The 24,495-nt window shown below is 40.0% G+C and overlaps 1 protein-coding gene across 1 annotated transcript; it reads right to left on the reverse strand.

Moving 5' to 3' along the window:
- Positions 1-697: 697 nt before the first annotated feature.
- LOC127977792 (glycine amidinotransferase, mitochondrial-like) lies at positions 698-21,890 on the reverse strand. Its single transcript, XM_052582922.1, has 9 exons — positions 21,751-21,890; positions 10,931-11,119; positions 6,733-6,928; positions 6,430-6,620; positions 4,746-4,883; positions 4,497-4,661; positions 4,352-4,415; positions 2,183-2,299; positions 698-2,098 (listed from the first exon to the last, which is right to left on the reverse strand). Exons 1-9 carry the CDS (start codon positions 21,817-21,819, stop codon positions 1,986-1,988), a joined length of 1,242 nt encoding a protein of 413 aa, XP_052438882.1. The 5' UTR covers positions 21,820-21,890; the 3' UTR covers positions 698-1,985.
- Between the last annotated feature and the right edge of the window lie 2,605 nt (positions 21,891-24,495).

Raw genomic sequence — 24,495 nt, forward strand, 5'->3', positions numbered from 1 at the left:
ACATGTCCTATGAAGCTGAAGGCCATATGCATGTCGTTTTTAAATAAATCAATTATTTAAAGTTACTTTATTGGTGTTTAAGCACTTTATGTAGATCTCCTTGTTTCTACAGAATCTCTAAGCTGTGTCAGAAATGAGTTAATAAACATGACCCTTCTGATAAATCTGTAATCTGGGACATTTATCCTTTCCTAAACTTTGAAGAACTATTGCAATCTTCCATTTGGATTTCATGAATTAAAAATACACAATATGGAAAACATCGGCAAGATGACGAATGAAAACTAACTCTTGCTGCTCAGATGAACGCACCTTCAGCACTGAATACAGAAAACATCTCAAAACAGGGTGTTTTTTTCTTTTTTTGTTTTCTTTCTGAGAGCAAATGAAGATTAATTCAAATTTGATTCAGGGCTGAAGATGCAATAAAATCATATGATCTGTATTATTATGTATGGTTTGGTGAAGATGGTCAATGATTAACACACATGTGAATGAATCAGGCTTGCAGCTCAATAACACATGACTCCAGCGCACTCTTCAGCCTTAAAAAAGTGTTGAAAATACATAGAGAGGATTATGAATATGTGCAATAGTAAGAAACCTGCAAGTTATCTCCTCAGGAGAAGTGTTGTGGTCACTTCTTTACCACTGGGTTAGCTCTTTTGATCATGAATGCAAAACTAACTCAGTCACGCTGATTTCCAAGTGTATCTTTATTTGATTGGTTTGACCTGACATGCAATCACACTCAACAAGTTTAACTAGAGAAACACAGCCCAAGAGCAGAGCGAATAATCAGCCAAACGTGGTGTGAACGCAGCGCACAGCGTCCTGACTCCTGCTCTTGAGATCCACATCAGAGGAAGATGCTAGAAAACACTTTCGTGAAGGGAAATTATATCCATATAGATGTTAAAATTTGTATGAAATTCTTACAAAATAGCTGAAATATAGCTACAGAAATACCTGAGTTTACAAATCAACACTTGGCACATCACATGTAGGGTAAAAAAAAAAAGAGATTTTTAAAATTAAAATTAAAATGCATTGAATAAGAAGTCATTACAAATCAAAATATGCTGTGTCTTTGTTTTTTCATGTTGGTAAATAGGAGATATAAACTTATGGAATTACATTTTGTTCAATAAAAATGAACGTAACTTTATAAAACTGAATGCAACTTTTTCAAAAACTATCAAAAATATGCACAAATTTAACAGGCTCTTCAAATATGCTTCATTCTTTCTTCATTCTTTGCAAAGATTCAGTTTCGCTAATCGTGGATTCTGAATGCATTGGCACAGATTTCGCTTATTCGCAGTTTTTCGTTTGGTGTTTTGACACAAACTTCTCGTGGGGGCGGGCTTAACAGTGAGCTACTCTGATTGGATAGTGAGCTTTTGATGGACAGGTGCTCTCTGATTGGGAAGTACAGACGCCATTCAGTTGCGTGCATATTGTAAATACATATATATTTGGTGTTGGGGTGGTGTTGGCGCAGTGGATAAGACACATGCCTTTGGTGTGAGAGACCCAGGTTCAAATCCACTGTGAGACACCAATGTGTCCCTGAGCAAGACACTTAACCACTAGTTGCTCCAGAGGTGTGCGATCTCTGACATTTATAGCAATTGTAAGTCGCTTTGGATAAAAGCATCAGCTAAATGAATAAATGTAAATATATTTCATCCTTCAAGGCAGCATGAAGTAAGCTTGTGTTACTGAAGTAACAATAACATCGATACAAGTTTTTAAAGTTTATAGTGTGCAACAGTTTGTTGCGGGTTATTATTGTCATTCAGTAACACAAACTTACTTCAAGCTGCCTTGAAGGACAAGAGCTCATCTTTACAGACTGAAACGATCAAAGGTCAAATATTATTTACATATTTGGTAATACAAATCAGCGCGAGAACAGATACGTCTGCGGCGTATGACCATGGTGAATTCTGAGCTCAATAAGAACTGCGTGTCTCTCTTGACTAGAGGAAGTAGGACTGGAGCGTCCCGCGCCGGCGCACGTCCGTCGTCCAGCAGTGAAAGCCTCCTCCCAGAGAGTTAGCGTGCCGGATGCTGACTTTAATGCTCTTGATTCCTGCGGGAGCAACACAAACAAGAGCAGCTGAAGGAATGGCATCAGAGCCGATGATGGTTTCATCACAACAAACACTGCTCTCACCGAGACTTTCAAACATCTTCTGGGTGCTCGTCTCATTAGCATCCACCAGCACACGCTTCTCACCCAGCATCAGCACGTTCATCGAGAGCCACTTGGACGACATCCACAGCGGATGATCTGACAACATGAAGAATACTCACATTAAGCCGAATATTTCACAGATGCATCACACATGGACATTCATCATCAATGCAACATGAAATACACATTTATTAGAGTCATATGTCATTACGCTATTTCTACGTCACTGTGCAGTACTTTCCAGTTTCGGTTTTAAATCCGATCAAGTGTTAACATGTCCCCTTGCTCAGATTACAAAAGGAATAAACCACCCCTTACAATCTGATCAAAATTTTAGTCGGATCGAGCGATTGAATCCGATTGACGTGTTTACATGTGACTTTTTAATTCTGATTGTGGTTCTAGTCCTATTACGATCAGATTAGTAGTGTCCAAAGCATAGAGAGATATCTTCAAATCTGAATATCATAAAGGCATGGGGGTTGGTTTATATCATTCATACTGGCAAGCAGTCTTTGGAGTATCATCATTGGCAGCAGCTAAGCCACTCCATCTTTTGACTCATGCTAGTAAACAGGAAATACAGCATGCTAGTCATACTAGCAGTGAATAGATGCAGATGCATAGCAAACCCCTCCGATACCCTAGCAACCACCCTAGCAACTACCCAACATACCCTAGCAACCTCATAAAAACACCCTAGCAACCACCCCAAACACCACAACAACTGCATAGCAACACCCTAGCAACCACCCTAACTACCATAGCAACGGCCCTAGCAACCATCCCAAGTACCCTAGCAACCACATAGCAACACCCTAGCAACCACCCCAATTACCCTAGCAACCACCCTTGGTACCCTAGCAACGGCCCTAGCAACCATCATGGGAACCCTAGCAACCGCACCCTAGCAACCACCTCGGGTACCCTAGCAACCACATAGCAACACCCTAGCAACCAACCCGATTACCCTATCGACCACCCTGGGTACCATAGCAACAGCCCTAGCAACCATCATGGGGCCCCTTGCAACCGACATAGCAACCACCCAGGTACCCTAGCAACCACATAGCAACACCCTAGCAACCACCCTGATTACCATAGCAGCCACCCTGGGTACCCTAGCAACATCCCCAGCAAATGTCCTGAGGTACCCTAGCAACCACCATAGCAACCACCCCGATTACCTTAGCAACCATATAAAAAGCTTTTGTAAAAACTGTATTTACCTTTTTCATTTTAATCTTGGCGGTCTTGAGATTGAGTGAAAATGAAACATCACCAACTGCATTTTATTTTTCAATTTGACAAGGAAAAAACATTGTCACAGTGAAAATAAAGATGAAAATGAAATCATTTCATTATTAATTTTGGCACATATTTTACGTGCAGATTTCTATAATGAAATCTGGTTTTGATTTTTATAATTGAATCCACGTTCCTGTGCAGAAAAACATAATTAAGTAGAGTAAGTGTGTTTGACGTTATTGATGTCTGCGAGCTTCATCTCCTGAGCATCATAGCAATATAATCAGACTAGACGAGCAACTCAAGCACTTCAACAAATGAGATACATTTAACAGATTCAGTTCCTCCAAAATTTAGAAATACAGGTTTCTTGTATATCAGCGTTTTAACTTGATTGCTATGTTTGCAAAATAATTCACAACTGTTGGTGAATATGTGTCGGGGCATCTGAACTAAAGAGTTATTTTTATTAATCAGATCATGATTTTAATCAAAATCCGGTGCATGTTGTGTTGCTGTATGTCCTTAAAGGGAAAGTTCACCTTCAGTTGCTGGTCCCCATTGACTTCAATAGTATGAAAAAAAACACTATGCAAGTCAATGGAAGGTGAACTATCCCTTTAAAGTCCAAATGAAATGGAAATTGCACCAGATCTTTTCTTCTGCATTGTGACGGACATCTGACTGTAACAAATTATTTAAAAAAAGAAAAATGTAGGGCGGGACTTGATTCAGTTGCTGATTGGATGTTGAGATGAGGCTTAAATGACCCGAGTAGATCTCCAGCTATGACAATTTAATTAAACAATATATATATATAAACATGCACAGATGAATTGGTCACAAAATAAGGTTTGGGTGCTCTGATGTGACTCCCGTGTCAGAACTCGCTGTACTCACTGTCTGGAACAAGAGGAGTCGGAGGAGTCACCACAGTCCAGCCGGCCTTCTTGAACATCTCGATCTGCAGGAGAGAGTCACCATCAGGTGAGCGTGTGTCGCTGCAGTGCTACAGATCAACACTAGGGGGCAGCACAGCACTGACCTGCCTGCAGGGCCGATCCGGATTGGACAGCACCAGCCCCGGGCCGATGATGTTAAAGGTGCCATCGATGTGCATGGGGTTTGGGTCTTTGAAGGAGAGTATGTGGATCTTGTAGGTTGGGGCGAGGTGACGTCTCATCCACTCGATGCCCATGTAGTTTGTAACCTGTCAGTGAAAATGTGAGGAGCTGGAAGAGTTCTCAACACAAGCTGGAGCATTAGAGAGGAATGAGAGCGGATGTGTACTCACCTGACTCCTCTGTACAAAGATATCAGTGCCAGCTCTGATGAAGTCTGCAGCGTCGAAACACGGCTCGAACTCAGTGGTGACAAACTTCCCTTGAGCAGCCAGCTTATGTCTGTCCTCCACGGTGCGCATGGGGTAATCCTACACGCATTTCATTATTTTATTTTGGATATAGAAAACAAGCAAAGGAAACCGAACCCAAATACCCTGAGAAGTCATTTTGCAAGATATTATCAACACACACATATTGCAATATTTACCCATTTATACACACCAGTGATGCGCGGGTTGATCCAAAATGAGCGGGTGCCTGTGGTCACACGCGGTTACCCGCGGTTACGAGTCATCCAAAAATATTTTTAATGATAGTCAGGTCGCGGTCGGTCGGGTCGTTTGAAGATGCCAATTAAACCTTTGTAATTTATATAGTACTAGACACAATTTTGTGATACATAGGCCTGCACTTATTGGCTGAATAACTGGCGCGAATAGAGTGACCACCTGTCTCGCTTTATGTTGTACTGTACAGCAATTTACCCTTTGTCCCGCCTCACGCAAACTGAGCATCTGTCCTGCTTTTTCATTCGACCCTGCCTAATAAATACACGGATACGACCATAGGTGTACTGTTAACTTATGTCCAATAGTTCAGAGGAGAGAAATAAAAGCGTTAGTCGATAGGCTGAGCATGAACGCCTCCTCAACATTCAACAATCTCAAATAGGAGCGCGCGCTGTTCTGTCAGGTTAAGCAGCCGTCACCACGGAAAAGAGAAGAGGCACTTGTAATAGCGAATGGACCGCAACACACTCTTGATTAAGACCTGTAGATGGCGAAGCAGAGAATGCAGATAATGTAGTTGCAAAAGCAGTTTTTCTGTGGGACATGGTGAAGAATACGATGTGAAGTGACATGGTGCATGTGAGTACCACAGAAAAAAAGCGCATCATCAAGAAACATGCAAATCAGTGCAATCGTTTCACAATAAACCAAATGACCCACAGGCTGACAAAGTTTCGGAAGCAAAGGTGACGAGCATTTATCATGCCGTACATCACACACATTCATATCGCTCTACCGACTGCAGTAAGTTTGCTCCAGTCATTTTTCCAGATTCTGAAATAGCTCCGAAAAAAGTTGTAGAAACTTTGGGTGATATTTTGGGTCAGGTAGTGTCTTAATCTTTTAGTCGGTGGGTTTAAAAAGAAATATAGGCTATATATTACAGAAAGCTTGAAATGTCTACTTTTAAACAAAAATATGCAAACCAAAATAAATAGGCTTCACTCTGATTGTGTAATCCATATGAAATGTGCATTTCTCTCTCAACTTCATCTCAGCAGCGACACAGAAAACACCAGTTTATTACCAAACAATTAAATGAGTCCTTGCTAATTTAGACACATTCATAATCATTACCAGTTCTTTACGGCAAGCCTTATGTGTGCGGTCATAACGCTTATTATCCTGTAGGCTATAGCCTATTTAAGTAATTAAATTAATATAAAAGGGGCGATGCATTTAGTACTTTTAAAAAATGCGGGTCAGGAAGTGGGTCGAGTACAATATTTTATTTTTCTTTTTTTGCGGTCCGAGTTGTGGGCGGGTGCGGATTGTTTATACATTGACCCGCGCATCACTGATACACACACACACACACACACACACACACACACATATCACACACCTGATCGTACAGCTGGTCACTCATGGTGGGTTTGGGTGCAGTGGTCCACTTGGCTCCTCGTCTGAAGTACTCCTTGATGAGGGGCCGATACGCACGGTACTCGAAGAACCGGGCCCTCCAGGCCATCGGGGCCTCGATGATCTCGTTCCCCACCACGATCAGGATATCTCTCGGCATCGCTGCATACATGCCTGAGCAGAAAACAGCTGCTGATATCAGTGTGTGTGTGTGTGTGAGAGTGTGTGTGTGTGTGTGTGTATGTCAGTGTGTGTGAGTTTGTGTGTGTGTGCGGTCAGCTCTCACCGGTGGAGGTGAAGTCCGGGGTTTTATACTCCACTGACCAGTCGATGGGTTCCGGTCGTCTCACTGTGACTCCCTCATGCTGGAGTATATTGCACATTTCCTCGATTTCAGCGACTGCTTTCTTCAAGTGGTCCTTGGGGAATGTGTGTCCCCCGTGCTGCTGGTAGAAGGGCCAGTATTTCTCATAGGTGTTGGCCTGCACACACAGATTAGGGTTAGGGTTAGGGTTAGCAGTTCTACCAAAACGACTCAGGAGGTGAATATGAAATGCAAAAGTATTTATTTACAAAACCAATACAAAAGAACAAAATTATTTTGGCGTAGGCCCCATCTGTAGCTTGCATCAGACTTTGTAGATTCCAGCTATTCCTGCCAAAGACTAGGGCAGGGTGGAGCATACCCAAAAGAAAGAAGAAAATTAAATACCCACCAGTTTAAGTAGTTCTATCAAGATGTTAGAACATATGGACAAAAGAAAAAATAAGATTTAATCAGTCATAATTAAAATGATTATTAAAGCATTTAAGAATGCCAGACAGTTATAGAGACCAAGAAAGGCCGGATATTGATAGAAACCACGATACGCTGGATAGAGGCCGGATAGGCCATACTCAGAGTTAGCCACGATTAGTCTCGCATAGCCTGACCTTTAGATTGAAGGTCTGGAATTCATGGCAGCTTTCATTGGCCAAGGCCTGCCCATCAAACAACCAATCACAATTTGTTTTGTTCATAGTCACATTTCAAGGTGTGGAAATGTCACCACAATAACATACTGGTGTGTAAAACTCTTTGACATTAAAGATTATATGCAATGAACTTTAAATTATTTCACATACTTTTAAAAATCCAGCGTTTAGCTGATCCTGATAAGCACTCACAGTTTTTTAAACACAGGGATTTCTTCTTTTGTGGGGGGGGGGGTTGGCACCACTGTAATCTTTGTTTCCAGGCAGAATGTTAAAGAACATGACACACATCTCGCAGAACTCCTGTAGAATTTAACTAATCCGATAACGACATTAACATTACTGAACTGTTTCCACTTTTATGTCCCATATGCATCAGACATTTAGCCAACGGTCCATGGGCATGACGTCTGAGAATAGTCCACAGAAAAGGCCCTGGCTGGCCATAAAGAGAAGCCATGAAGGCCACAGAGAACAGGCCTAGCTTGGCCACAGATGGATGCCCAAATGGGCCACAGTGAGAATGCCAAGAAGCCATAGGATGAAAGGAAGGCCATGTAATTAGACCACGGTGGGAAATGCCATGAGATGGGTAACAGAGGGGATGGCCACGAAACACAGGCCACAGAAAGAAAGGCCAAGTTAAGCCACAGTAAACCATAGAGGTTGTTGGGAGTAATATGAAGAAATATTGTACCACCAACAGTAATTGCATATAGATTACCTTGAGGACAGCTTGATATTCCTTGAGATGTTTAGGGTTCATGTCTACTGTGGGATTCAAATGCGGAGGATGGCCATCTTCCCAGTAGCTTGATATCTGATGTTTAAAATCCAAGTTCAACAACAGTAGTGGCTGGTGTATAGAAGCTTCTAAAGGTGACTAAATGGAGCTGCGAGCTCAGGAATGGCCCGAACCTCGAGTACCCCCCCTTCCCCATCTATTTTATAAGTGAACTCAAAGTGAGGAGATGGGGTGGAGGAGGGATGTTGATAAACCGTCAATGGATAGAGGTAAAAAGGCAATATTTATACTATGGGATTGATTACCTGATAAAGGTCCACCTGTGTTGATTAGGCTAAGTATCTGACGCGCTCCTTCCGAATCTTGTGAATAAAACATGATTTCACGAGTTCACGCTTACATATAATTAGCTGAGGTATGGTATGCGTATTTGGCGTGCTGGCCCAAACCTAGAGTACCCCCCAAAAAGCAAATGTACAAGAAGACATCTGCCAGTTTAAGGACGCCCCTTGAGTATTGAGTACTGGCAGGGGCTGATTTTGGTTTTCTGAGATGTCATCTCGCTGGCAGGCCGAAAAGCCTACGTACTCCGGTGGGAGCGACTTTAATCCGGCTGCACTTACTGGAACTACGGGGTTGTGGGCGCCCGGTCAGTAGGGCTCGAGCCGATGTCTGAAGGGAGCGCATGCATTAGACAGGTAAGCCTCGCCGGACGGGGAGAGTGAAAAGTAAAACCTGACTGGGATTGCTCTCGCGGCATCCAATGGGGCATCATACTCAGAACATCGAATGGGTAAGCCTCGCCAGGTGGGGTTAAAAGATTTGAGGATAGCTGAGAGAGTTTAAGGCAGGTTTTGGCGAGAGGTCGAGACTCGTAGCGTCGGACGGTTACCTCGCCTACCGTCAAATGGAAAGGTAAGTTGCGTGGCCGGGAGACTCTTACCGACGTTCAAAGGGAGCACATGCATCGAATGGGTAAGTCTTGCCAACCGTAGAATGGAAAGGTAATAGGTTGTCTGGCCAGGAGGCTCTCGCCTGCGTCCGAATGGAAAACACATATTGAACGGGTAAGCCTCACTGACCATAGAAATGGAATAGGAAAGGTTGTTTAACTGGGAGGCTCTTGTCGGCGTCCGAAGGGAGCACACGCAACGAACGGGTAAGCCTCTCCGGATGTGAGATGGAAGAGTTAAAATTAAGTGGCCAGGAAGCTCTCGCCAGCATCCAATGGGGACTTCCTGTTCCCTGAATCGACCGGGTAAGCCTTGCATGCCATAGGATGGAAAAGGTAAGTTTGTGTGGCCATGAGACTCTCGTTGAGGTCTTATGGGAGTTCGCTACTCAGGGCATGAGACGGGTAAGCATCGACGACCATAGGATTGAAGGTGGGTTTGTTTGTGTTTTTTACTTGCGGCATCGGACGGCTTGCATTGAACGGGTAAGCCTCGCCGGCCGAAGGATGGAAAAGGTTGCCGGCAACCGGTTGGGAGTTTAAAAACTTGCGACACCATATGGGTAAGTCTCTCCGACCATCAAAGGGGAACATTAAGATTGTTTTAGCTGCGAAGCACTCGTTGGTGTTCGGCGAAAGCTTAATTTGCGGTATTGGATGGGTACCTCTCATCATCAGAGGGACAATTGTTTTAGGTGCAATGCACTCATTAGTGTTCGATGGGTACGTCTTGCTGACTGAAAATTCATTTTTTTTTTATATATTTTGGTGGCCGATGAATACCAGGAGACAAACTTAACAATATGCAAGTAACCCAGGGAAAGCCAGGCAATAAGTCAAGCGACAGTTTGAGCAAAAACTTTGCGGCAGTATCTGCAACAACAATGAAGTGAAGTGTGAGTAAAGGGCTTTTATATTCCTCATGCTGACTGCCGATTGGCTATATCTAATTGTAATGTGACGTGGCATTAATCTTCCTAGTAGAACTTACGCTGACACTTCCATTTCTCTGATGTGATGGAAAAGACTTCTACTGCTCATTAACATGGTTTATATTGTACACTAGTCTTATGATAATTATAATGATGACCAGTGTTGGGTAAGTTACTTTGGAAATGTAATAGGTTACAGATTACAAGTTAAAATCTAAGAAGTAGTGTAACTATTTTAATCATTTTTTAAAGTGATGTTACTTTTACATTTGATTCCTTTTTTTGGATTAATTTTCTAAATTTCTAACAGGTTATTTAATTTAATTTCATTTACTTCTTTTACATGTAACTTACTCTCCCCAACATTGAAATAACTATAATAAATATAATAAATATGTGACGAGTGGGGCGGGGGCCGAGAGCCATGTGAACGGAGCAAGGACGGTGGAGTGATTGGGAAATGAGCGACACCTGCTCCACTCACCGGTCTCGAGTCCCACGGAGGAGATCAGAAGGATACAAAAGAAGGGCGACGACAGTGAAGGACGAGAGAAGACCAGGTCTGGGTTTTATTTTGTGTTTGGTTTTGGTTGTGCGCATCAGTCATCTGCGAGGGGCTATCGTGCTGGTTTGTGTTTATTTGATTATTAGTTTTGATTTGAATGTTCGCCGGTTCCCACTTCCCTCTTCCCATGATTATGAAGTTTTTATACCGTTACAGAATATAAATAAATATAATGGTATACATATAAGTATGTGTGTGTGTGTGTGTGTGTGTGAGAGAGAGAGAGACTGTGCAGAGCCTGAGTGCGAGTGTGGATGTGTGTGTGTGTGTGTGTGTGTGTAAGTGTGTGTGTGAGTGTGTGTGTGTGTTCTGTACCTTGACCTCCACAGTGAACGGGGGAACGCAGGCATTCTCAGCTCTCCCGACAATCACCTCCTCGAGTGGGTCCCACTCGTTGTATGCGCACACGGGGCAGTCCTCGGGTGTGTGCTCGGTTACCGAGGTGGCGGAACTCGAAGTGCTGCGGAACGCGTGTGACACCCATCCCGACACCGTGCGACTCACCTGTGCGACACAAACCAAATTCACAAATCACCACCAAACAACAGATATCAAGAAAGAGCAATGAGATTAAAGCAAGTGCGAATTACGGAGTGATCGCGATAATAACGCACTAACTGCGCTTGAACAGAATGATCTATCTCTTTATTTATCAGTTTATTTAACAGGGACAATGCAGTATAACATTGCTACAGTTTCATGCAGCCGATGCTCTACATATAGGCTTCTAGCCAATGGCTAATTTGCAGCCCTAGTCCCTGGTTAGGCTAAAAAAAAAATATATAAAAAAAAAATAAACAACTAATTCTATGTACAACCATCAATGTTCACATATCTGCTTTTGTTTGAACCACTTTTTCAGTTTTGTTTGAAAAATATTCAACTGTGTTTGCATTTTCAATTCAGCTGACAAGCTGTTCCATAACAATGCACCTTGAACTGTAAATGTAGATTGTGCAAATTTAGTTTTTCTCTGTGGTGCTATACAGTTCTGTGTAGTTGCACCTCTTGTAGCGATCCCCCTACTACTCTGTTTTGATATTAATTCGCATATAACTTTTGGCGCAAGATTGTTTAAACATTTAAAAAACATTTTAATAACAAATGAATTTATAAAATTTTCAAAACTAAGCAAACTATATTTTTGTAAAATGCTACAGTGATGCCATCTGGTTGGTTTCTTATCCAAAACTTTTAGTGTTTGTTTATATAGGGATCTAACAGGTTTAATAGTCAGTTGAGAAACCTGACTCCAGACAGTCACACAGTAAGATAAGTGTGAAAAAATCATTGCATGCATGTATAACTTGGCTGCTTTCAATGATAAATATGGTCTAATCATGTAAAAACAATTCAGATTTGTTTTGATTGTTCTACATAGCTTCTTAACATGCATATCAAATTTCAAATGAGAGTCTAAAATAACACCTAAATATGTAAAATGATTAACCGTTTCAATTTCCTTTTGATTGATCTTAATTATAAAATCACTCATTTCCTTCTTTCTGATTGAAAAACACATTGAGACAGTTTTTGTACAATTCAGGGTCAAACAACTGTTCTGTAACCACTGTGTCACACCAATCATTTCATTTGTTAATATTTCTGCGGCTAAACTTGGAGTCTTTGCAGATACATAAATGACTGTGTCATCTGCATATAACTGACATTTTGTTTGCTTACAACAGTTTGGAAAATCATTAACATATAAGGAAAACAACAATGGGCCCAAAATTGACCCTTGAGGGAGACCCATATTATTATTTCGTAAAGCTGATCTTGAATTATTAATTTTAACACACTGATCTCTGGATTCTAAATATGATCTAAACCAATTCATTGCTTGCTGAGTGAAGTTAAATAAATTTAATTTGTGTAGGAGAATTTCATGATTCACAGTATCAAATGCCTTTTTAAGATCTAAAAACACTGCACCTACTACATTACCTTTATCTAAGGATTCCTTAATAAATTCTGTGAGATAGCAGTTTGCCATTTCTGTTGAATACTTAGGCCTAAAACCAAACTGTTTAGAATAAAGTAAATCATGTTTTTCTAAATAATTGATAAGTTGTTCAGCTACCAATTTTTCCAGAATTTTTGAAACTGCAGGAATAATAGAAATTGGTCTATAATTCTGAACCTCATCAGCTGATCCTGCTTTGAAAATTGGAGTTACAATACTAGTTTTCCAATTTGAAGGGAATTTATTTTCTCTAATTGATAAATTTATCAGATTTACCAAGGGCTTTATCAAACAAGCACTATATGTTTTTACAAATGCAGTATCCATTCCAAATATATCTTTAGCCCTTGAGTTATTCAGTTGATTAATAATTTGAAGTATCTTATGTTCATCAACCTCAGAAATATGAAAGGATGAGGGTGTGCCATTTATTACATTTTGAGGTAGTTGTATAGTTTTAAAACGCATAGCAAGCTCTTCCACAGACTGAGTAAAATATCTATTAAATTCATTGGCAATTTCAGTGCTATCAGTACTTAATCTACCATTTATGTTCAGCTCCACTAAAGGTTTTCTTTGTGTACCCTCTTTTTTAGAAAGTTTATTTATACACTTCCAAAGAGATGAGCTATTTCCTCCTGATTCTGTAACCAATTGCTCAAAATATGCAGTTTTTGCCTTCCTCATATCACTAATTACTTTATTTCTTAATGATTTAAAATGTATAATATCTGTCTGCGTTTTTGTAAGCAATGACTTTTTCAAAGCTATATCTCTCTTTTTCATTAGTTGATAGATATCTGAATTTAACCATGGTAGAGATAAATTTTGTCTACATTTTAGCGGTTGTGTGTATTTTTGAATAGTTTTTTCAATAGTTCTCATCACAGTTTCAGTGTTTTTGTCCAATTCACCAATTTGTAATACATCATCCCAATTTATGTTTTTCATATCATTTTCAAATTTTAACATTTTGCTCTGAGGAATACCTACTTTTCCTGGTTTAAATATTTGATGAAAATTATTCTGCAAACGTTTCTTTGTTAATTTCCTAACAACCAGGATCATGTTATGGTCAGACAAACCTGTCAAAAGATTATATGTTTTTATTACCCGTTCAGGTTTATTTGTAAATACCAAATCAATGAGAGTTTTACTTGTTTTTGTTATTCTTGTTGGTCCTTTTATTAACTGGTTAAATTTGTGTTTTGTTATAATTGATTTCAGTTTTTGCTTGCTATGTTTGTCTGACCAATTTATGTTAAAATCTCCAAATATAACAGTTTCAAAACGCCCATTTAAAAACTTCAACATTTCCTCTAAATTATTATAAAAAGACATGTCATATGAAGGTCTGTTCCTTTAGTTTCTGTTTAGTTTCTGACCTCTGATCATTACAACTTTGCTGTCACTCATTCATAACATTAATTAAAAAATGTATTAAGATTGTTTAAAGCAGTGGTTCTCAAAGTGTCAGGCTCCCCCTAGTGGTTATGCAGAGGAATCACTAAACTAAACACATACATAATCGTTGACTTGATTGCAAAATAAATGCACAGACAATATTTAAACTGAACAGAGATGACATCACTGAATTCAATGATGAACTGCCTTTAACTATCATTCTGCATTATTGACACACTGTTTTCCTAATGAATGTTGTTCAGTTGCTTTGATGCAATCTATTTTTTTTAAAGCGCTATTTAAATAAAGGTGACTTTGACTTTAATTTTAAACATTACAATATAACATTTCAGCAATCTATATAGCCAACCAGTCAACAGTTTTTGGACAGTAAGATTTTTTTTAATGTTTTAAGAAGTCTCTTTTGTTCACCAAGCCTGCATTTATTTGATCCAAAGTACAGCAAAAACAATTATATTGTTGTTACAGACATGCCAGGTTCCAACACCTACCAAGCACAGCGCACTCCCTCACCTGAATACTAATCACTCCCACCTGATCCTCATCCACCAGCAATCACCATATCACTACAAATACCACACACGCACCCAGTCAGTGTCTGGTCTTACCTGTATTCTTACTCTAAGGACTAACTCTATCTCTACTTACCTCTCTCCAGTGATCTCCAGAAGCTTGTGTGTGTGTGCACGCCAGTCCCATGGCCAAGCCGGCGCCCTATTCTGGTTCGGTGGAGGATTGCAGTGGATTCCTGCTCCAATGCTTGCTGGTCCTGGGGATGCAACCGCACTTATACCCTACCAAAAGGTCTAAAGTGGCCTTCCTGATATCTCAATTACTAGGTAAAGCACTTCAGTGGGCCGATTCAATTTGGACACAGAATAACCCAGTTATCCAGTCTTATTCTAGCTTCATTGACCATTTCCGATAAGTTTTTGGCAAACCAGCTTGGGACTCTTCTATTGGTGAGAACCTTTATAACTTGAAACAGGGAAAAATGTCTGTCAATGAAAATGCTCTAGAGTTCAGGACTCTGGGGATATATCCCCTTTCCATTCGGTGGAGAAGGCCATGGAGGATTACATCAAGGAGGTGCTGGCTCAGGGTTACATTCGTTACCTGAAACGCTGTCAGAAACTGGTCCACTCCTACCACCATCAAGAACTCCAACGATTCCTCGGCTTTGCCAATTTCTACAGATGCTTTATTCAAAATAACAGTTCCATCACCAACCCTCTCACTAACCTCCTCCGGAACAAACCCAAATCACTGTCATGGACCCCAGCCGCCACAGAGGCTTTCAACTCCCTCAAGGAGGCTTTCATGACCACTCCACTCCTGGAGCCCAATCCTGACCCCAATCGACCCCTCATCGTCGAAGTCAACGCCTCAACGACTGGAGTGGGAGCGGTCCTGTCACAGCAGCAGGGGAATCCCAGTCGCCTCCATCCATGTCCCTGTGCTGGCAATCAAGTTGGCCCTGGAGGAATGGAGGCATTGGCTGGAGGGAGCCAAACACCCTTTTCTAGTCCTCAAAGAGCCACAAGAACCTCGAATATTTACGTATCGCCAAGAGGCTGAATCCAAGACAGGCCTGCTGGGTGCTATTCTTCACCCGCTTCAACTTTTCCATCTCGTATCGCCCAGGGGCCAAGAACATTAAGGTATATTTCTAGGTATATGGGAAACACACGTTCAGCCTAAAATGAATAATTTAGGTGTAATTTTTGACTCTGCTCTTATGTTTGACCATCAGGTTAAAATGTGGTAAAAAATAGTTTTTATCAGTTAAGGACTATTGCGAAAATGAAATCTTTTTTGTCTGTTCTTGATCTGGAAACTGCTCTATATGTAGGAATTAGTCAATCTCTTATCTCAAGATTGCAGCTGGTACAAAATGCTGCAGCGAAGCTCCTGGTATTAAGAAAAGGGAGCATGTTACACCTGTTTTGAAAAGGCTTCATTGGCTCCCTCTGAAATATCGGATACAGTATAAGGTTTTGTTATATGTTTCTAAAGCTGTTCACGAGTTGGCCCCGGAATATATCAAGGATTTGGTGCTTATGAACTCTGGTAGATCTCAAAGGTCCTTTAATTGTTTACTGCTCTTTGTTCCAAGAACTCGTCTTAAAACTAAAGGTGATCGAGCTTTCTCAGTCGTTGGACCTAGACTGTGGAATGCTCTTCCCCCTGATATAAGATCTGCACCGTCAGTTGATGTTTTTAAAACTTGTGTGAAAACTTATTTGTATTCTGTTTCTTTTAATTCTTGACTTTGTCATTCCATATTTTGTTTTTTGTTTTTTTTTGTATGTTTCCTTGCTTTTAGATGTACTGTCCTTTGGTCTACGTTGTAGTAGAAAGGGCTATATAAATAAACAAGACTTGAGACTTGAGACTATTAAGGCTGACGCCCTGTCCCGGTGTCACGCCCCCAAATAAAACCTAAAAGAACCTGAAACCATACTTCCTGAGAAAGTAATCGTCAGCCCCATTACCTGGTCCGCAGAGACCCTACCATCCTCTGATCCCTCTGCCAACACTCCCCAATCAATACATCCCCAGGACACGGTGCACTCCACTCATCCACTCCGCTCACACATCTCTTGGCAATGGTCACCCGGGGGTCAATGAAACCCTCTCGTTGCTAAGGGAACACTTCTGGTGGCCAAACATGGCATCGGACATCAGAAGTTATGTGAACAGATGTAAAGACTGCGCCATCTCCAAAAGTCCACGCCATCTACCATCAGGCAACTTCCACCCTCTGCCCGTCCCTAATTGCCCATGGTCACACCTAGGGGTGGACTTTATCACTTATCATCCTCCTTCCGACAATAATACATGTATCCTGGTCATTGTTGACAGATTTTCTAAATCATCTCGTCGTCTTCTCCCTCTGAAAGGTCTACCCACGGCCATGGAAATGGCAGAGTTAATGTTTAACCATGTCTTCAGATACTTTGGCATTCCAGAAGACATCGTCTCCGACAGAGGTCCCCAGTTCATCTCCCGGGAAAGCATTCCACTCAATCCTAGGTGTGGCCATCAGTCTGTCTTCCGGATACCATCCCCAATCCGATGGGCAGACAGAGAGGAAGGCTCAGGAGATCAGCCGCTTCCTCCGTACCTTCTGCCTTGGCCACCAGGACTCTTGGAACCAGTTCCTAGGGTGGGCCGAGTACGCACAAAACTCCCTGCGACAACCCACCACCAGACTCACTCCATTCCAGTGCGTGCTCGGCTACCAACCACTGCTCTTCCCGTGGTCAGGTGAAGCCTCGGACGTTCCCTCCATCCACTACTGGTTCCAAGAGAGCGAGAGGGTCTGGGAAGCGGCTCACCATCAACTGCAAGGGGCTCTACGTAGGCATAGGATGACAGCCGACAATCGCCGATCTGATGCTCCGGAAAACCAACCTGGTCAGAAGGTCTGGCTGTCCCCCCGGGACATCCGCCTCCGCCTACCCTGCCGCAAGCTGAGTCCCAGATTCATTGGCCCCTTTCACCATCTTAGAGCAGATCAATCCGGTCACTTTCAAACTCCAGTTACCACCTGAGTACCGGATTCACCCCACTTTCCATGTGTCACTCCTCAAGCCTTACCATCCCTCTGTTTCTCCCTCCACAGAACCTGGCATAGCCAAAGCTTAGAGTCAGTATAATTTGGAATTTTTGGAAAATAAATTATAGAAATTAATACTTTTATTTAGCAAATATTCTTTTAATTGATCAAAAGTGATGATAAAGACATAATTTTATAAAAGATTTATATATCAGATAAAAGCTGCTCTTCTGAACCTTCAATTAATCAAAGAACCCTGAAAATGTTATACTCTGCTGTTTTCAACATTATTATATTATTATATTATATTATCATTTTTTTTTTTTTTTTTTTGGAGCAGCAAATCAGAATATCAGAATTGGTTTCTGAAGGATGGTGTGACTCGAGTAATGATGCTAAAAAATCAGCTTTGAAATCTCAATAAATTACATTTTGAAATATATTCAAATAGAAAATCTATTTTAAATAGGCTAGTGAAAATATTTCAAAATTGTACTGTTTTGCTGTACTTTGGATCAAATAAATGCAGGCTTGGAGAGTTTAGTGCTCAGTGATGTTAATTTCGCCTACTGGGTCCGAATAAAACATCAGATCATGCACAGACTATCAAGTCTCTTTGAGTTTAAATCTATGTTTATTCACACCAGCTCTTGAAAACCTCTCTTGACTTGTTCTGTACCTCTAATAAGTAAAAACAAGAACCCTGACCTGAAGTTGTCTATGACTGATAAACAGACGGACTAGTGGAAGTAACACTTACTCTGAAGTGATCTGTCTTTAGTCCTGTCCCCTGCTCGGCTTACAGTAACCCTCTTTCACTTCACAATCAAATAAATCTCACTCCCTCATATTTTATGGCGTTTTTATTACCACAGTTTTACTACAAATACCATGGTTAAATTATGGTTAGTGTAGCAGAACGTTGTTTTACCATGATTTCACTAGTAACCAATAATCATGTTTTTTCGTATTTTATATAGCTACAAATCTTCATGTTCTATATTAATTTTACGGCATGTATTTGTGAAAATGTTTAGGCAGCCGCAGCACACACCACACAGAACACTGCACATTTCAAAGCACTTCAATGGACCTGTTTTGTCAATGTTACAAATATTTTTAATAGATCAATAATAAAGTACGACAGGCTTTTACAAAAGTTTTTATCACTTTATTAAAATTAAGCAAAACAAAGAAACGAGCGGCAGAAATGATTTTATGTTGGCCATTCTGAGTCTACACCATGCTTTTCCTATGAACGGGAAAGGACTGTTTTCCCCGAAGCTGACTCACCGAACAAGTCAATGCGATGAATTTACATGGTATTAAAAGGGGTGTAATCTACGCCCCTGCATGCCTATGCCTGTCTGTGCAGCATCTCTCTACAGCGAAGCTGTGCAGTTTGATTACTTCAAAACACAAAGACATTTTGGCTTTAACTTTTCTGATTCTAAGCATTTTTACTGACAAATCACAGGGCAGCCTTGTCAATATTGTTTGTTTACGTCTGTGAGTGATCCGTTATGTGTGTCTGTGTGAGTGAGTGTGTGTGTGTGTGTGTGTGTGTGTGCAGTACAATCCTTGTAGGCAGAACTAGTTTAGAACAGCTATAGTTACAGCATTAATTGTGCTAGTGATCGAGCGGTAATGGAGCACTCTGAGAGCGAGCGAAATCCAGAATTCTCCAACCTTCAGAAAATCCCCGCTTCAGTCAAAATCACGCTGTTCTGCTCTCGGTGCACTTTGATCTTTTGATACACTGCTTTGGGGTGGCAACTGGGGTGGCAAAGCTCATTTTTAGGGTGGGCCCTAGGAATTGTCCTAAACTTCCCTCTCCTTACAGTGCCTCTGGTTGCAGGTTCCCTTCTTGAACTTTTCAATACATTTACACAAATGTACACATCTCTTGTAATATGACACATTACTTAAACATGTTTTTTACAGAATCTGTAGTTTTCAGCAAAATAAGAGATCAGCTGGTTTTAGTCTTAAATGTACAAAAGTTTCTCTTGCAAGTACAGCACAAAATATGCATTTATAAGCTAAATTAAATATTATTGTATTTGGATTGTTCTTCTACATCTTTTTAACAATACATCCATGCATACTCTGCAAAACAAAGTTTGGGATTATTTTCATCTGTTTTACACAGTATATTTGCAAAACAAAACTGCTGTTTTACAATTTTGAGCATGTGGTAGTTTGATTAGAGTTGATTGTAAAGCCATTGCTGCCAGTCACTTGATTGTGAGCCTTTATAATGTACAGTGTTGATCTAAAAGCAAACTAGGCTCTAATTGAACATACAATTGTATATTTATACATAGATAACCCTAAAAAATTGTTTAATTCGATCAACAATCTTTTAAACAGAAATAATACTTCCAATGTTTCTGCTCCTGTTCAATTATGTAACAGGTTTCTTGTGTTTTTTGGTAATAAGATTGAGGGGATAAGAGATCAGATTACTACTACAAATACATGTGTTACCCCAAAATTAAATAAGATAGAATTCTCTGGTGTCTATCTTTCAGAATTCTCCACGTTAGATTCTCAATCCCTGTGTAATCTGGTTTTAAAAATGAAAGCTACCACCTCAAATGTTGATCCCATACCATCTAGTTTGTTTCAGTCGTGCTTTTCTTCATTGTGTCCGACTGTTTTGAGTATTATAAATGACTCTCTGTCTTCTGGTGTTGTGTCATCAGCACTTAAAATTGCCGCTGTAACCCCTGTTCCAAAAACAAAAAGCTGTGACTTTGAGAATCTAACACATTTTCGTCCCATCTCTAATCTCCCTTTTATTGCTAAAATCTTCGAACGTATTGTTGCATCACAATTGCTCTCTCATCTGTCTGTAAATAACCTCTATGAACCTCTTCAATCTGGCTTCCGTAAAATAAATATGGTGTACCTCAGGGTTCAATTTTAGGTCCTTTACTTTTTAGTCTTTATATTTTTACTCTTGGCCCACTTTTGAGGTCTCTTAGTCTTGCTTTTCATTGTTATGCTGATCAGATATATATTCACTCAAAATATGATGTAAATGTGGCTGCTTCACATCTTTCTAACTGTATCACAGATATCAAAAATTGGATGTCTGTTAATTTTCTATGTCTAAAAAGTGATAAGACAGAAGTGTTGCTTATCAGTTCGCCTCAGAGTGAAATCTGTAGCCTTGCATGAGGATGGCTCTGTTATAAAGTTTCAATCTAAATTAAAAACCTGGGTATAATTTTTGATACTAATTTAACTTTTGATCTTCATGTACGTAATACTGTTAAAGTTTCTTATTTTCATTTCAGAAATATATCCAGATAACGGTCCATGCTGCCTTTTCCTGTAGCTGAAAAATTAATCAATACTCTGGTTTTCTCTAGAATTGATTATTGCAACGCCTTGTTAGCAGGAGCATCAAAATTTATTTTGAACAAACTTCAGTGGGTACAAAACTCTGCTGCATGTATTCTGACTAGGACAAGACATAGAGATCATATAAAACCTGTTTCAGAGACCTTACATTGGCTTCCTGTCAAATACTCTACATTCTGACACGTAATCTTCACTCGGCCGACGCTGGTCTTTTAGTTGTTCTGATAACGCACCTAAAAGCAATGGATGATAGGGTGTTCCCTTCAGTTGCCCCAAAGTTATGGAATTCACTGCTATATGCACCATCCTTAAAAATGTTTAAATCTTTACTTAAAATTTATTATTTTAAGGAAGCATTTGGGTGAAAGGTGATCTTTGTGGTTGCTTATGTGATGTATTGTATGGGTTTACTATATGTCTTGGATACTTTTTAAATTGTTTTTAGGTTTATAAAATTGTTTGTAATACTTTTTGTATTGTGTTTATCATGCCAATTTTATCTATCTTAATTTTTCTTATGTAAGCGCTCTGAGAATTTACTTTTAAAAGCGCTATACAAAATAAAGTTATTATTATTATTACATGATGCAAGGTACGATGGTGAAACAACGTCGTGTTATCAACGTTGATCCAATTTGCTAAATCGAAAGGTAACTTCACGTTGATTCAAACATGGTACCTGACGTTATTCTCAAAATGCATTTGAGAGTTTAACACTACAAATACATTCTTAAAATGCATTCTGTAAAAAGACTCTCATCACACACTCACACACTCACACACAGTGCTTTACTCTCTAAAGATATTCACCATAGCTCCGATCAGATGAGCAGCTTCTGCTCCTCGGCTCCCTCCTCTCAGACACCGCACACGCAGCATGTTGCTCTGGATCTGGATCTGGTTCTGGATCTGGATCTGGTTCGGGACTGAAGTTCTCAGGCAGCAGCAGCAGTTCTGATCTGAGGCGCAGCGGGCACGCGCTTTTATAGTGCGCGCGCAGGTGGCAAGGCTCGCGGAGCGGAATTCCTGAAGATAAACTGCAACAGAAGAAGAAACTCTGACAGCAGCACATTCTTATCCCACCCTTACGATAAATAACCATGATTTACTACAAATAAAACCAAAAAAACTATATGGTTAAACGATATGCTTACCACATATTAACCGTGGTTTTGCTAGACTACCCAAAGTTTAACTGTGGTATTTGAAGTAAAACTATTACAAATGGTAGCCTAAACAATATGCCAAAAAAAAAAACTATGGTTACTACACTTTTACTACAATAAAACAATGGTTAATTTTCATAAGGGCAACGAGTCTGAGCTGCATTTAAAAGACGCAACGCCACTCCGTGCATTCACTACTGTAATTACTGCCAGCTGCTGGATAATAATAATAATAATAATAATAATAATAATAATATTGACTTTCACACGGAGCTGTCCTCAAGGAAGACATATGAAAAAAGTAAAGATCAGTAAAGGAACGAATGAAAATGCATCAGTTTAAACGATCAACTTTAAAACAATTAAAAGAGTTAAATGGTTTTAGATTAGATTCAGGTAAAGCTCTGTCAAAATAGTATGTGTTTGTAAAATTTACATAAATGATGCTATCTAGCAGTCAGTGAGTGAGAGAGTTTAGTCCCAGCATACACCAACTCCTCTATTTTCTGTGAGAAGCAGAGAAGTGGAGATGCTGGAGAGAGGGATAATGTGTCTGGTGAGATGGGCTGTGTCTCTGGTGTTTCCGGTGGCTGTGATGTGTTGTTCTGGCTTCCCTGGCTGTTTTCCAGAAAGTCGTCCTCGGGTGGTGAATCTTGTAGCTGTTTTGATACATCACAGTCAGTCTGTGAGCTCTGTGGGCAGGGCTCAGCAGGGATAGTGTCTATCAGCAGTGCTTGTTTTGTCTGCGTGGTGTTATCAGTGTCCTTGTGGGATATGTCAATCACATGATGACCCGGACCCGGTGTGTGTGTGTGTGTGTGTGTGTGTGTGTGTGCTGAATGGATTTACACACTCTGCTGAAGGATGACGGAGGGAGAAGTAGATATTGTCCTTAAACACTCTAGCACCAAGTTTGTTTGGGTGGAGGCCATCTGGTTTAAACAATTGTCTATGGCCCCAGAAAAGATTGAAGTTGTCGATGAAATTCACTCCTTTTATATTACAAGATCTCTGTAGCCATGTGTTCAGCCCAAGCATCTGTGAAAACATATTAGTTATTATATATTAGTTATATTAGTTATTATTATATTAGTTATATTAGTTATTATTATATTAGTGGTCCACTGATGAATGACGGAACTTTGAGTCTGCAAAGTGTTTCAAGAGAGAGAGACCGGAAGTTTTAATTCCTTAAGGGGCGCTGTTGGCCTACTTCTAATAAAATGAAAGCAAAATACAAATATTATCTGTGTATTATGCACAAATACTATTTAGACTGTGTTTTGGATTAAATAAAGCAGTAATTGATGAGATAAAATCATGGGTGTGTTTTGATTTAAAGTTGAGAATCTATAGACGGTTTCCTCGGGCGCACGCATCTGGCCCTAAGTTAACTTCTTGTGTTTGCTTATCAGTCTGGCTATGGTCCCGTCTACAAACGCAGTTAAAGTCAAGGTGATGAGTAGACTGAAGATGGCCTCAGGTGGTTGTGCTGTGGGATGTGTTTCCCATACATTGATTTATTTGTGGCGCTCACAATATCAAAACTGATACATTTTCCAAAAGGCTTCGTTGAATAAACATGAACAAATACAGCACGTTTAAAAATCAAAACAAGCCAAAAGTGTTTTATATGACTGTATTCCTGAAGGAAGGCTATCTTTAATTAGTCTATTCAATTTTCGCTGTAATTTTCATTTCATCTTGCATGTAATATGCCTGATAAAGCAGCGTTTGTGAGCTCAGCGCCGCTTGTGCACAGCAGTTACTGAGGAAACCTGTTTCTCCTGCTAGCAGAGAATTAATGAGCATTTTCAGAAAGTCTGATTTACGCAGCAAACATATTTTGCTTGTTATCAAAAATAATCTACTCTAGAGGGACTGCTTAGCTGTTGTTAAAAAAACAGTATTGGACATCTAATTTTACAGAATTATGCCATTTTTGAAAGTGAAAAAGATAGTATAATTTACAGTGAAGAACTGTAAACTGACATTCCCAGAATTCCCTGCGGTACATTTCAAATTTTGGTTGAAATAATTGTTTCTTTTTAGTTGTTTTTTTTTTAATCAGTTTTGTATATTAGGGTTGTGTGTTACACCTAATGTTGTTAAATGAATGTTTATTGCATTATTTCAGTTTCATGTGTGTTACCATGATGGTGTTTAGTGCTTGTATGGATCACACTGTGAACCTTCTATAGATGATATTATTTAAAAAGCAGCTTGTGATGGGCTTCGGTTCATCATGTGACTTTCTCATCACCAGCTGCATTGGGTGGTTATCAATGTGACAATGTAAGAACAAGTAGGTTGCAGAACGAAATTATGCTAAAAACATTCATAAGGGCACTAGACAAAGTTATCAGCTATATATCAATGGTTAAAAACT

Source organism: Carassius gibelio, chromosome B18 (genome assembly GCF_023724105.1).
Source record: "Carassius gibelio isolate Cgi1373 ecotype wild population from Czech Republic chromosome B18, carGib1.2-hapl.c, whole genome shotgun sequence".
Classification (NCBI taxonomy): Eukaryota; Metazoa; Chordata; class Actinopteri; order Cypriniformes; family Cyprinidae; genus Carassius; species Carassius gibelio.

Bases quoted from the DNA above. Each gene is read 5' to 3' on its own strand.
- LOC127977792 (XM_052582922.1), bottom strand. From the start codon at position 21,819: ATGCTGCGTGTGCGGTGTCTGAGAGGAGGGAGCCGAGGAGCAGAAGCT. The intron at 6,929-10,930 runs GTACAGAACACA...CTGTGTGTGCAG, and splicing joins CGTTCACTGTGGAGGTCAAG to GCCAACACCTATGAGAAATA. The intron at 6,621-6,732 runs GTGAGAGCTGAC...TTTTCTGCTCAG, and splicing joins CCCGGACTTCACCTCCACCG to GCATGTATGCAGCGATGCCG.